At 35.8% G+C, this 14,948-nt stretch overlaps 1 protein-coding gene across 1 annotated transcript in view; it reads right to left on the bottom strand.

Moving 5' to 3' along the window:
- RIMS2 (regulating synaptic membrane exocytosis 2) overlaps positions 1-14,948 on the bottom strand; it is a 387,858-nt gene that overhangs the window by 268,602 nt on the left and 104,308 nt on the right. Inside the window, exon 6 of the mRNA XM_033063078.1 lies at positions 1,620-1,927. Coding sequence (XP_032918969.1) covers positions 1,620-1,927 — 308 coding nt within the window. The remainder of the gene's footprint in view (positions 1-1,619; positions 1,928-14,948) is intronic.

Raw genomic sequence — 14,948 nt, 5'->3', positions numbered from 1 at the left:
GTTAAACAATAAAAGATTCAATTAATTACATTCAGTTTGTTCTCATGTAAGACAAAAAACAGTGGAATACAAATGGTGGAATAGAGGAGGTGAGGAAAAGGAAAACTATTTTAGTATACTAAATGTGAAACATACTTTATACATTTAACTTGTTTCAAGCTCTCAGAATAAATGCTGTAATGAGGTCATATCTGGGCAGCAGCGAAAAGCTGCCAGATTATACTGTGCTGGCTGCCAAATTCCAAGGCAGCTGGAGGTCTCTCACACACGTGAGGCTATCATTTCCATGGAAACACCTGAGCAGCCTCTCATCTTTCCCTTCTCACCATATTTTAAGTTCCATATCAGTGTTATGAAAAAAATTATATTCATTCAATGAAGCCATTTTTATTTTTGTGTTCCCATAAAACCTGGCCACTGAAGTTGAGAGTTTTCTGGTGCCCTTTGATTCAATCATATCAAGAAAAAAGGATGGAAATTCTTGCTTCAGCCTCTGACTAAACCAACTCTTACGACATTGGCACCGATAGAGATATAGTTTCAAATAACACAAGTAACACTAAGGTAAACCAAGGAAGAAAAAATATTTATACTTGTTACAGTTAATGCGTCCAGAGGGAAAAGGTTGGGATCCCCACCAGTCCTTCAGCAGCAAACTCTACATGCCTTCTTCTCTTAACAAACTTCTTTCCTCACAACTCTCACTCCTTCTTTATAGACAGCTTCACACAGTACTGGTTCCTTGTCTTACAGGCAGTTCCACACAGCTCTGACTCCTTCTTTCACTCTGCATGACTGGCTCATCCCAAGCTGTCCCTTTCCCAGCCACCTAACCCTGACTGTCCCTCACCTCTTCTGCCCCTTGCACAGCCACATGTCCCTTAGCTCCTCACAGCACAGCCAGCAGCTTCCTTCTCTTACTCCAGCACATGCTGGGTCTTAAGCTCCAACTCAAACTGCAAAGTGCCCATAACCAGCAGCCAGTAACCCACTCCTTTATGTCCCCCACACTGTTTGGGCAGACACAGATGCTTCCACACCTTGGTAATCAGTACAGCTGCAAGTCTTTGGGAAAGAGTCCCTCCTGCACATCCTTTCGGCCTAACTACCCACATATACTAATGGCAGCAACTAACAGCAAGAACCTGAGAAACCATGAAAAGGCTCATGTCATTACAGAAAGATTTCACTGTCCTCAATACTATATACTGCAAGTACAACCAGATGTTTTAATTCAGTAGGCTGAACAGATGCTGTCTTCCATTAATCTGCCTTTTAGAGTCCTATTTTGGATTTACTATAAAGTTAGTGACCACAAAAGAAATATGGTAACATTCTGCACAGCACAACGACTGCAATTTGCAAAGTTGCAAGCAAACGGACAAACTTTGTCACAATGATGCTGTCATGTCCCACATCTTTTCAGTGAGAAGAAATGAAGAGCACACATGGCTATGATCATCTGAAACAACAAAAGACTTCTCAGTGCTGCTTCAAAATGCCTAGTATGTATTTTATAGGCTACAGGGAAAAAACAGACAAAATTTTAAAAGCTAAAATCAAATTTGTAGCATAAATTCATCAGATCCTGCCAGGATAATCATTAAATACTTTCTTACCTGTCTGATGTGTCACTTGGTACTTGATGCTTTACTGTTGAACCATTCTTAATGGAGTCTTGTCTTGTGAGCCCTTGAGATCTGTTTTTGTCCAAAGCTTGTGTGGATATGTCACCTGGTGGTCCCTGGTATTGCGGATGCTCCTGCAGTTTTGCTTTTTTCTCTTGAGGTGCTTCCTCGTTCCTCAGAGCTCTAATTCCTTCTTGGTCTGGCTGCTGTGGTGCGTGTGATCCACTGTTATAGAACCAGGCTCCTGATTTTGTGAGGATTTCTTGTTGTTTTCGGCACAAGTTACATACCCACATTACCTGTTCAGACATATTTAAAATCTGTTAGCTTGTATACATTGAACACAAAATTTTCAGCAAGCACACATCAAATGTTACCATTTCCAAAGGTAGAAAGAATACAGTTTTAATTCTATTAAAACTAGAGCGTCTTAGCTACAACACAATAAAATATGTCTGTACAATCTTGGAGTAACTAGTTTTGGGGGAAAAAAATGCTTTCAGTCTTTTTTTTTCATTATTTGTAATACAAGGGAACACAGCAGATAGTAGCAATATAAATGATAAGGTTCTAATACTGAAGTTTCAATGGTAATAAATGTAAGCTTTTAAAATTAGCACTATAATTTGAGGATGATAGAAAAAATGAATTAAAAAATCATTAAATTTTTAATCCATTTTAATTCTCTCACTAAGACTAAGGAACTTGAGGAAAGGTCACCTGCTGTTACAAACAAGTAATTTTGTAATTCTCCAAAACTCTCTGCTGATTTACTTCCATGGTGGTCTATATCTGATGCTTACATGAAGATGCTGACTTCAAGAAGTGACTTCAATTTCAGAGCAATTTTAAATTAAAGCCGTTTATAACTAAAATAACGCAATTTATAAGATGATGTTTCTCTCCACACTCACAATTTAGCTTTCACTATATGCTTACTAAATTGTTAAAATTATTACAGCTTCCCAGTTGTGTGATGCTGCATATAGTAATGAGATTACTTTTAATTTTCTAAAATGTACTTATTTGCAAAGCTTTTGTATCTGATCACCTTAGTCACAGTAATATGGCAGTTCAGGAAATCAACACCACCAACTATCTGTAAGTTAATTTCATAATAACAATCAGTAATCATGCTATATGAGAATAAATCAGAATGCAGTGAATCAAATACAACACACCAGTCATGAACACATTAGATCATTCAAACTGATTGTGTTACCCTAAAATTTGGATTGTAGATAGTGTTAATTCACTGCAAGTTTAATCCTTCACTCCTTAATCTTCATTTTTGGTAAGCCTTAGCTTCCTTTTCTTTTTTTCTCTTCCTTTTATAGTTTTTGTCTGAGTTCACAGACAAAAATTACACCAGCTTTACTATATATTCCTTGCATGTCTATGCTCAGCCTTCAATCTAGCTACCATGTCTCCAGTCTAACCCTACAGTAAACTGCCTTTTTTCAATGGTTTAGAGTATAGGTCATGCAAAAGCTTACATCAATGTTCATCACCCTTTAAATACAGCCAGCTCCATGCAATCATATGGAAGATTTAGTTTCTACCTCTACAATACATCCAGGTCAGTCCTCCAGAAAAGGTTTCAAAAGTTGCAATCTGTATCTTGCTTTCATTCCTCAGGCTGTTATCTAATAGGTAATTTGGGCTATGCTCTCTATTCAAGTCTCACAAAAAGCTTTCAATGACAGCTTCATCTAGAAGGTTACTTGGATGCAAGGTTCATCCTCAAACTGAAGTCACCAACTGCCCCAATCACAAATTGTTGGGCTGGAGCAGGAAAAGGAGGCATCACTTGCCCATTTACTGGTGGTATGCCCCATCCTAGTAAACTTTCTTCTTTTGATAGGGCTAATTTGATAGGTATAATTTATGAGAATTTATGTCTGCTTACATCAACAAGACAGAACAAACTACCAAAGCACTGAGGGCAAAAAAAAGAGACTCCCCTAGCAGCAGCTGGCTCTCTGAGGTATGTTAGATGTCCTTAAAGCATGTTCAAGGGTCAAAACTGTGCATGCTTCAGACCTGGACATCATTCAAATACAAATTTAAGAACTGGTCTGTTTTACCTTTGCTAATTAAGGTAGAAAGTACATGAGAAAGCACCAAAGTGAAATTTCAGAACTCAAGACAAATATTTCTATCCTCTTCAATCAATAGAAATTGAAAGGCTTTACTATTTCTGCTAGGTCTGTTCGCAGCTGAAAGTAGTTCTAAACTTTCCATGTATGTATCAGAGCAACAAAAGGACCAGATGTGAAAAAATTATGTAAGTATACAAATATATAACAACTTGAATGACAATGAGGTAAAATCCCCTGAAGTACTCATTTGCTATTTTCACTTCTTTTAGTAGATGCTAAAATATCACAAAAACTAGATATTACAGTCAAAACACTTGGGCAACTTTTTCCTTAGCTGACAGTCTTAATTTTGTCCCCAAACAGCGGATTCCAGGACGACCAGCATTATTCTCTTGTACCCAACAGATTAGGAGTTCCCTCTGAATTTATATGATTTTCTATCACCTCCTCTAAAAGTAGAATCAGGAAGAATACTCTTGACCTAACATGATTTCTGAAATGTTTATTCAGAGTATTTCTGATTGAAAAAAATAATAATAAATAAAAATTTAAAAATCAAACACATGGCATTTAAAATGCATAGATTTTGAATTTTGCAGATTTTTTTCTGCTTTTCTAGGAGCACTTAATGATAATTATAATTACAGGTCACACTTCAGATACAGTCTTATTTCCAACACAGCTTCAACATGCAGGATTTCACAGTGTTAACCCTAACTTAATTTTAGCTTCAAATAATCACACACAGTGAGAAGAATGGGAACTGTCACCCAGAAATGTTTGTGCCCTCAAATAGTACTGGGCAAAATTGCCTTCCCCATCTTATCACAGCATGTAAAAGCATTCTTGCAATTTAAAAAATACTGGTAATTTGTAGTGCAGACCTCAATTAAATGACAGACACTCTTGTAAGATGGTGTCATAAGAGCACAGAAGGGAAGGTGGCATGTTCCTGGACAGGATTTCTCCTTCTGTCCCCAGGAGCCTGGGACAGAGTGCTCAGCAGCTCACACACATGCAGAGCAGGTCTGTCCCTGCCAAGCCCCTGCCAGGACAGAGCCTTTACTGGGACTGTGACAGCAGCACTGCAGAGAAGCAAAGACCACACGAGTGGACTGCATGCCCAGTACATGCCTTGTGACAAACCTGCGAGGAGAAAACAGGATTTTCCCTTCTAAAACAGGAATAAAAAAGGACTAACCCCTTACATCAGAAATCTGCACACTATCTACACACATTTGCAACTCTCTTAACCACCCTCCAGAAAACACTCATGAGCACATTTTGTACACAAAAATCAGTGTTGCAATTTGTGGGTATCAGTCCTCCGTGCGAGAACACTGCCAATTTGAAAAGGAAGCTATGGGGGGAAAAAAAATCTCCTCTCCAATGTTAAGTACTAGCTCAAAACTAGAATCCCAGGTGCTAGTAGCAGTGGATGGGGATGTGTTTTTCCATAGGAAAGGCTGAAACACCACCTAGTGCATACAACAGGCATTGCTGAAGTTCAGTTTAAATCAGCTTCTCATTTCTGAGGAGAAAGCACTAAACATACCTGACATTTTCACATTACCCTTTATATCCATATTTTCAAATAACAATTTATTTCTTTATATACAGCACTGAAAAGAAGTATTCCAAATTTGGATTAGACACATTTACCTTAAACCTTCCATCTGCTTTCCATTCTCAAATGTTAGTTCTATACAGTGAACTAATAAGTTCTAACTCATTTTTTATTTTGTCAATATTTTTGGCAAGATTATTCATAATATGCTCCTATTTCTAACACTGCCCAGCAGCTTTCATCACATATTACGAGCACTTATTATTACATGGGCCCATAAAACAAATTCTGCAAAACCTACAGCAATCAGCCATTTCACATCTACATACGAGAAATAATGCAGAAAAATATCACTTCTTTGCATTGTTCTAAAAAAAGACATTAAATTTTTTGTTCTTAGATAAAATTCTTCAAAGCATATTTGACATACTACTTTAACTTCAACAAATGGGAAGCATATTTATCAACAACTTACTTCCACAGATATTTCAAATGAAAACAAAACAATTTAATAAAAGGATATAACATTCATTTTAGTGTTTTCAGATAGGTCCTTTGAAAAGACAGCTACCTTAAACACCATTCACTGTTCCTGTAAGTACAGTTATAGATGGTCTAACGCTAAATCCTGAGAAGAAAATGGAAACTTTATTGTATTTAAGATTAGATTAAAAGGCTCAGTATGTTTGATCATGCATAAGCTTGAGTTGGATAGCTTCGACACTACAACCCAAGAAATAATTACACCGAGTTTTCATCAGTCTTCAGAACATTATTTCAAATTACAGGTGTGCTGAGGTGAAAAATTGCAATGGAAGGCTTCCATTTCAGTAATATTTCAGCAAATCTATTAGAGTTCACCTGCTTGGCAGAAGCATCTAATATACATTAGCATTATATTAACTGCTGTGCTTGCTGCTAGTAATCCTAAGTAAATTTCATATGTTTTTGTTGGTTTTTTTGGCTCTCATATTTCATGTAGGATACAATTCTTTTAAAATTATACAAGGTAATAACAATACAGCACTGAAAAGAAGGAAGAGAAAAAAGAAAGAGTAGAAAAACTCTGCTTGGGTCATCAAGGTAACTAATCTTGATTGATTACAAAGACATTACGGCTAGTCTTTTTTTTTTTTTTTTTTTGTCCCTAATTTGTCACCCATAAAAAACTTCATTGCCTCATAGCTTCCAAGGAACTGTAAGTTGAATAAGTGAGTGTCCTGGGTTTGGGACTGTGAAGATCCCTTTGAACATCATCTCCTCAGAAAATGATACAGAACTGTTTTTCTGGTTACTGGGGTTTTTAAGGAATACATTAAGATCTCCCAAAATTTTCCAGTAAAGTAACAACGTTATTAGTTGTCCCTGTCAGAAGTAAAATATTTTTGTACTGTACTTCTGTACTTATTGCTTAGAATTCAATCTTCCTCAAATCAGATTAGAAGACTTCTAGACGTTAGCTAAACAGAAAATTTTATCTTCTTGGTTCTATACACTACCAAAACATGTCTCATGTTTGCACTAAAAAAAAAACAGTAATTCCCTTTTGCTCTCCCCATCTGAAGTCTATGTTCTCTCTTGCAACCAAGAGTACTGACTTCCACTACTGGTGAGGGAAAATTTGTACTGTTTTCTATAAGTTGTTTCCTTTAAAAATTTCTGGGTTGACATTCCTTTTTAATGAAAATATCTATGACAGTGGAAGATGTATATATAGCATGTGCTATCCATAGCCAACACTCATATTTTTGGAAAACACAGAGGTTTTTGCAATGTCTGTATGATTTCTCTATAGAGACATAATTCTAGAGGTTTGGGGCCAGAATACAGATGCATTTTTTGCAGCTGCTAAGATCTATTTTAAAGACATAAAATCATTATTTTGGAGTGAATGGAATAAATCTTTTTGCTCATACATTGTAAGCAGCAGACTCTGACTATAACTGTAATGAAACAGAAAGTCTTCCATCTAATTTTACTGTTCTGACTCTACAGACAGGTCCCCTTTTCATTTTGTTCTGTTACATTAACGCATGTAGTCAAGTACATTAAATGAGCAAAGTTTATCTCTGAATTTGTGACTTTTATAAAAGCTGATAAAGATTACCTGTTTTTTTCAATATTTTGCTATGCCACTAGTCTGTGCTATGGTACTGACTTTCATTTTCATGTTACAATCAGTTTGACTGAATGCCAAAACTGCTATAATGTTTATTTGTCTTATATCCATAATGACAAATGGATACCCATCTCCCAAAATTGTATTAAATATCACAAGAATTCCAATGCCAGCTAAAAAAAGTGGGAAAGTCTATAATACTGGTATGAGACAAACACCTTTATATATACTTTTAAGGGATATGTGTATTTGTACTACAAAAATTCTTTGTACTGAGGGAGTGATTATATTTGCTCTTGACTTTGTAGGGAATTGATACATCATGTATAAAAGTTATAATGGCCATAAACAACCAAGTCAGAGTGAAATGAGTGTGTCACTTCTTGTGCATGCATGTTTTACAATATATATTTACATGATACTATCTTTCAAGCAGAAGAGAAAATTATGTGACTACAATTTTTAAAATATACACTCTTGTTCTAATGGTGACCTTACCCTAATGGGCAGTGTATCTCTTTTGCATCACCCTTTTACTATCCTTAAGACATATACTAGTAATTTTGTTCATACATTTTTCTCAACTCCTCTGCATGCACAGTAGGAAACTAGCTGGGTTAATATAAGCCAAAGCACATCCTTCCTAAAATATATTGTATAAAAAGAAGTTGGTGTATAAAATACCTGGTATTCAAGATCTGTAACAGCAATAATTTGGGTTATTTCATTATGGCACAGGCACAACTTAAAACTGTCCATTCCATACCAATGAAGACAGTGCAAATTCCCACACGGTGACATACTGACCATACCTAGCTCCTTAATCAGCTTTCATGATTTCATGAAGAACTAGAATGGTGTACAGGCTTTCAGTAAGAAAATGGCTATTGTGACATTGGGTGGGCTTTGGACATAGTACAAATTGGTCAGAAAGTATGTCTCAAATGCAGCTGCACTGCTTCCAAAATGGAATTCATAAACCTACACAGTACTCCTGAGGACCATGAGGGTTTATCAAATAAATGCACTGGGTTTGGCAGTATAAGCCTGCTCTAAGTGAACAGAGTTTAAACATGGTTCACAAAGGATGTCTTCAACCTTGGAAATTTGAAAAATTACTCAGTATAGTGACAATGTACAGTTTACCAAGCTACATCTTTACCAAATTTTCAGATTTTTAACAGTCTCAGAAAAGCAAAAGAACTGAGCACACAGTTCCTGCACTTTTCTTAGGAAACTTAAGCTCATTAAATATACTGGGTAAGAAGAAACCTCATGGATTGCTTCCAGTTGCCTACTGTTTCAAAGAAAATATTTTTTTAAACTTCATAATATAATAGACTTTCTTTAAATTAACTATAAACAATAAGCCCAAAATCTGTCAAAATGCTTTTCCAAGTCCTACAGCTACAATGTAAAGAATGCCTTTCGATTTCCAGTGCTCACATATTCCAAACTAGTTTATTGTTGTTTATTCTTGTACCAGTATCATCATTAAGTGTAAACAGCTCCTTTCTCTCCTCAGCGTTTGCTGCCTGATGTTTTTATAGTGCCCAATCACATACCCTCTCTGCTTTCATTCCTCAAGACCAAATAGATTTTGCTCTATACTAGCAAGACATAACCCTGTCACAGGGCCAGGTGCTGGCCCAGGGTTGCCTGCTAATTCTTATGCTTCCTGGCACAGTCAGCCTCTGCTAACCAGCATCTCTCAGACAATGCCAGCACACCGTGCAGAAGAACAGCATGGAGCAAAAACTGCTCCTAATAAGCAGCTTGGACTCAGTTACCCTGCTACAGAAAGCAGAATTCAGGATTGTTGATCACACAGGAGTCCCTGCCCTGTAGGTCAGAGAAGAAAGCCTTATTAGTTCTTAAATTCCTGATTTTACACTTAGTGGTATTTTATCACACTCATTTTCACTGTGGGAGTTCAGAAGGTCATCTGGCTCTCTATTGTGCAGTATCCCGTTGCTCCCCTGTGCTGATAAGTATCCAACTTTGTGAAACCAATGTATTTAATTACAGCTTTCTTGTTCTCTATGCCAAGGGCCACTAGTGAAAATATTAAAGGTCTTCCCCAATATTAAGGCTTGAGGAACACACATCTAGCTTTCCTCTCCATTTCTTGATTCAATTAACCCTCATTGTTTCAGTTTAACCAGTAATTTCTGTTGGTCAACTATAATTTAAGCTTCTGTAAAAAAGTTGGTTTTTTTTTTACATTAACCCTTAGCATTCCCTGCACAACGACTTACTTAAACTCTCAGTCCAATTGTTTTTGCTTTTTTCCCTTAATTCCTCAGAAAATAATTCTCTCTGTAAACACTTTGCTCATAGATTAAAAATTTGTGATGGAGAAAAGATAAAGTTTTGGTAAAAAATACAGACAGTTATAGTTGCAACAAGGAAGTACAAATAGGCATTAGAATTATTAATTTTCAAATTTTTTCTAGCAAAGTGAATGACACTAACAGCTCTTACACAAATATTGAATGTCTGAAAATATTAATGGTTGTAAAAATAAAATATTACCATATTTTATTTCCTTTAATAAAAAATTATTATGAGATACTATTATACTAAATATTTGTTTTCCACAAAATTTGGGACATAGTAGAAACCATCCAAATGGCACTTCCAAGTTATTTTTCCAAGACTTTTGTTCTTAAAGATAATGTTAAATAACATTCAAGTATCATAAAGTGACTTCATTTGGAGACTTTCATTTCCTAAAAGTCTCAATTAGAGGTTATTTATGCCTCTTTATGTTCAAAAATCTGTACTAATGTCACAGCTTCATTAAGGGACCAGCTAATAAAAATAACAAATTATCTACATCCCAGAGGTGCTGAACATATTCATTAATTAACACTTGTAAATTGTCTGAGGCTGAATGGCACTAAGTGTTCACAAGTTATTTATAAATATGAGACAATACCAACATCAACACAGGACCAAAAGCGAGGAAATGTGACAGGACCACAATAAGCCTGGGGTATGTATGCAGATGGCACTAAATTGAAATCAACAGAATTACACCATTTACATCATCTGTGTCATCATTCATTACTGAAATTGTCTGAGAAAAATGAAAGATCCAGCTCTAATGAAATGTAACATAATGGTAATAGAAAAATTGAGACGCTTATCGTGTAGTTACTGCTGTATTGATTCTCACATAAACATTCTTCAACTTTACATGAATTTGCTGCCTGGACTCTAACAATGTCATCACATCAGCACAGCTCTCAGACAAAATGTAAAATATATAGAAACATAGAATAATGTTGAGCTGGAAGGGATCCATAAGGAGCATGGACTCCAACATCCTGCTCCCCAAAGGACTGCCTGCAACTGAACCATATCACTATGGGCGTTATCCAGATTCTCCTGGAACAGGCTTGGTGCCATGTCCAGATCTCTGGGGAGACTGTTCCACTGACCAACCACTCACTGGGTGTAAAACTTTTTCCTAATGTCCAATCTGAAGCTCCCCAGCCCACTATCCTCCCTATGCCTGTGAGGAAGCCATGGACTGCAATGAGGTCACCCCTCCAACACCTTCAACCAGGACACATGAAGTGACCTCAGCCACTACTCATAATTCTTGCCCTTGAGAATTTTCACCACTTTAATCTCCTCCGCCTTGGACTCACTCTAATAGTCTGACGCCTTTTGTACAGTGTGGTTCCCCAAACCACACACAGCACTCAGTGAGGCCACACCAGCTCATGGAATGGTGAGACAATCACCTCCCTCCACCATTCTCCATGCTGTGCTATCCAGCCTGGAAATCTACACTGAGTTGCATACTAAAACAGCTGCATCTCTTATACCTGCAAGAGATGCACAGAATACTAAGAAAATCTAACATTTTTTAAAAACTATATGTATGTCAGTATGTTTGTTTCATTAATTTCAAAATAGAATAGGCTAAGGGTAAAAAAAAGCAACAGACTTAGCGACACCTTACACAGTCAGGTATATATGTCTATCGATATGCTGCAGAGAACAATTATATTTAACAAAAGGAAAAAGGGAACAATTAAATAAAGCTCTTTTTTCTTTTATTTTTAACCCAATGTCAAATAGTCCCCTCTGTTATGAAGCAAATATGGTTAACTGCCTATGCTTCTAATTTATATATATTGACATATTTATTTATGTCCATATTTATGTACTTGCATAGTGATTTCTTACTTTAAAATAGCTACAAAATCCACATATGCTGCTATTTCAGCAGTGGCAGATTAGGTGAATACTTCCCCTTCTCTGCTAGTACAAATTAGCAGGCTTTGAAATCATTATTAGTGAGAATTATCACCTTCCCTAAACTTATTTCCATTTCAAATTCACTCAGATAATTGTATCTACAGTTTAATGACCACTTCCTGCTTTAAAGTTCTTTGCTATCATTCCCTCTTGCAGGAAAAGTTAAATATATCACATGAGAACTCTTCACATACATATCCTGTGTATGTGAACTGTCCTAAGCAGTCATACTTTAATAAGCCCTTCATGTTCTTCCTAACTCTTAATATGAGAAAACAGATGAAGCAAGAAAACAAACAGTTCATGGACAAAGTCCCTTGAAGAACATGAATAACTGAATTTCTCTTCAAAAAAGAACCCACACTGCAATTTCAATATGCAGCTAACAACTAAGTGATAGACTTTTCAAAAAATACTACTGAAGTATAAAAATAATTTTGTCCTGAAAAACTTTGCATCGGTATTTGACGCTTCCCACAAGAATAAAAGGCTTTCTAGAAGTATATCCTGGAAACTAAGCCTATGTCTTAGAAAGGACATAGAATTTGCCTTAAAAAGAGGATGTAGTTTGTTTGGAATTTTTTTCTATATAGGTTGTATAGTTTTACATTCCAACTCACAGCTGGAAGGTCCTATCAATTTACCCTGTTAAACCACTGAACCTTACTATTAATACATCTCCATATGGGGCTTCTGCTTCACCCTTTTCAATATTTTTTCAATATTCACTACAGACAATGTTGAAGCAAGCAAGTCAGCTCTACGAAGACACCACATGCAGCCTATATAAATGGGCAAGACTAAATGTTTGAGGCTTTAGAAAGAAAAGTGGTTAAACAGGCACTTTTGTTGAAAATAAATCCTGACACAATGGTTTCTTTATTAGAGAATTTTTAATCTCCTCAGAAGGTGATGTTCTATGTGCTTTAATTCTCAATTCTGGACCAGACCTAACCCACATTTAAGTCCATGGAAATTGAAGAGGGTGGTCTACTTCTCGCTGATAAAGGCCTCCTTTTCTTCCCTATCTGCTAAGTGTAACTGGTGGCATGTTCTCCTTTGAGTAAGGGACTTACACAGCAGGCAGCCATTCTATGGACTTGGGGCATGAACACACCCTTACCTGTGACAGTATCAGAATACCATTCATAATCCTAGGTATATCTATAGCATGTTTTTAGCTTATGGTGCAATAAAATTACAGAAGTCTAACATTTTAGGATCATAGCTATTTTATTTCAAAGTCTTTTATAAATAGCAGTTAAGATAAATAGATTAAAAAGCTACAAAACAAAAACAATCATATTAATCTATAGACAGACTCTGGAAACATAACTTATGACCAAAAAAATCTTTTGCAATGTAGTCCATATTAATAAAGCACTTTCTCTTGAATAAAGCATAGCTTCTTAGACATTTTTAGTGAGTACTTGAGATTGATGTCTGAACCCAAATTTTGAACTAATTTCCACTTTTTGCTGCACAACAATGTTAAGAACAATGTTCCTCTCAAGTTACTCAGGCCAGACATTCACTAAACAGAACGTTTTCTTTGTCCACTCACAATGATGTCAATAATAGAAGGCAAACAAGGATTAGATAAAACTAAAAAATAGTTTGAAGCAAAGTAGGAGGAATTAGCTTCACACCTATAAAGTAAAACTAATTTTTTAAAAAATAGATGATCATCATGGTGTTATAATCTAAAAATTAACTAATATTGAATGAAACAACACTAGGCAATTGCACACATTGGCAGAAATAGGCATTGGAACACCATCTTCAATGTAGAGATTAAACTATTCTAAAAAGATCCCATACTTTACCCACCCAAAACAGTAAGAAACCCAAATAGTTAACAGCAATAAATATCATCTTTCATAATCACATGATCAAGTATCTGAGAGCAAGTACACCTTAATTAAACAGGTCATGACTCTGAAGTTATGTAGCAATTACACTGAAACTGAAAGATGAACAGGTTAAATGAACACTAGTGATTAACACTGACCAACTGTAAACATTTAAAGATAAAGGGGAGGTACACATATACACAGTAAAAAAATTTACTCAGATTCCCACTTAAATTAATAAACATACATCTAGATTCTATCAGTATTAAAACATTGTAGGGATTTATTTTGTGAGAGTATATTATCCCCCGTAGAAATCCTTTTAATATTCATTTGGTTTACAAACCATTGGTATTTTAATTCTTGCAGATCTAAAATGCTAAAAAGGGTCTGTGAACTACATGAAACTAATTCTCAAAAAGCCACAAAAAGTAACACACACCAAAACTGAATTAGCTACCTGAAATCCAGGCTTTTCTGTAGATCTTCTTGGTGCTGAATGAAGGCATCTTTATAATAACATCAAACCAAGGAAGTTTTAATTTTTGAATACCCTGTTTATAGTTCAGAGGTGGCATCTTGTTTAAACACAGAATTTTTCACATTTAATTTTTTTCCTTGAATGCACTGAAGTTCAACATCTGCTAAAACTGTCCACATAAGTGCACTCATACTGATCTGAATAACTGTCTTGTCTGTGCATACAATATTTCATATATCAACAGATGCTGGCCATGCAAATTGCTTTTTTCACACTGCAGATCTAAAGAGCAAACAGATAGTAACCCAGATGCAAGGCCTTTTTCTTTTAATTCCTCAACCTACCACTAAACTGTTCCTTGAAGACACTTGCTAAATAAAGCTCTAAGAGTTGAGGGGGGGGAAAACACCTTGGGAGTTTGCCACTTTACTCTATTACTAGCAAAGTCTTCATTATTTATATATATAGGCACTGCTTTCCAGCCACTGAAGCTGAATCTAGATAATTAAACATTTATACCATCCCCTGCTGTGCCATAATGTCTAACTGTGTCCAAAGAGTCCTAGGTGTGCTGTTACACACCTGGGACTGAAATGAGGAATTTGCTGAGCTACCTTTGATAATGGTCTACACCTGGAACTTAATAGCACATGGTAATGTTTCTGAATATTGCAACAGATGGCAAATAAAACTTACTGCTCAAGAACTGTTTCATCTTCTAGTTCCAGAATTGCTATCTGTAATTGCTCTTGCTCTATTAATTTGAGCAAAAGTGAAAATTTATTGATGTGTTATATTTTTTTAGTGTTATAGCAATATTTCCATATGTTTTAAGACAAGTTTATTTTAGGATAGCTTGAAGAATTTCAATGGAAAATTAATCTATTTTGAAAAATTTGAAGTTAAAAGATAAATTTCTAGTG

Source organism: Catharus ustulatus, chromosome 1, assembly GCF_009819885.2.
Source record: "Catharus ustulatus isolate bCatUst1 chromosome 1, bCatUst1.pri.v2, whole genome shotgun sequence".
In the NCBI taxonomy this organism is placed as follows: Eukaryota; Metazoa; Chordata; class Aves; order Passeriformes; family Turdidae; genus Catharus; species Catharus ustulatus.
This window is presented reverse-complemented; position numbering and strand designations above follow the sequence as displayed.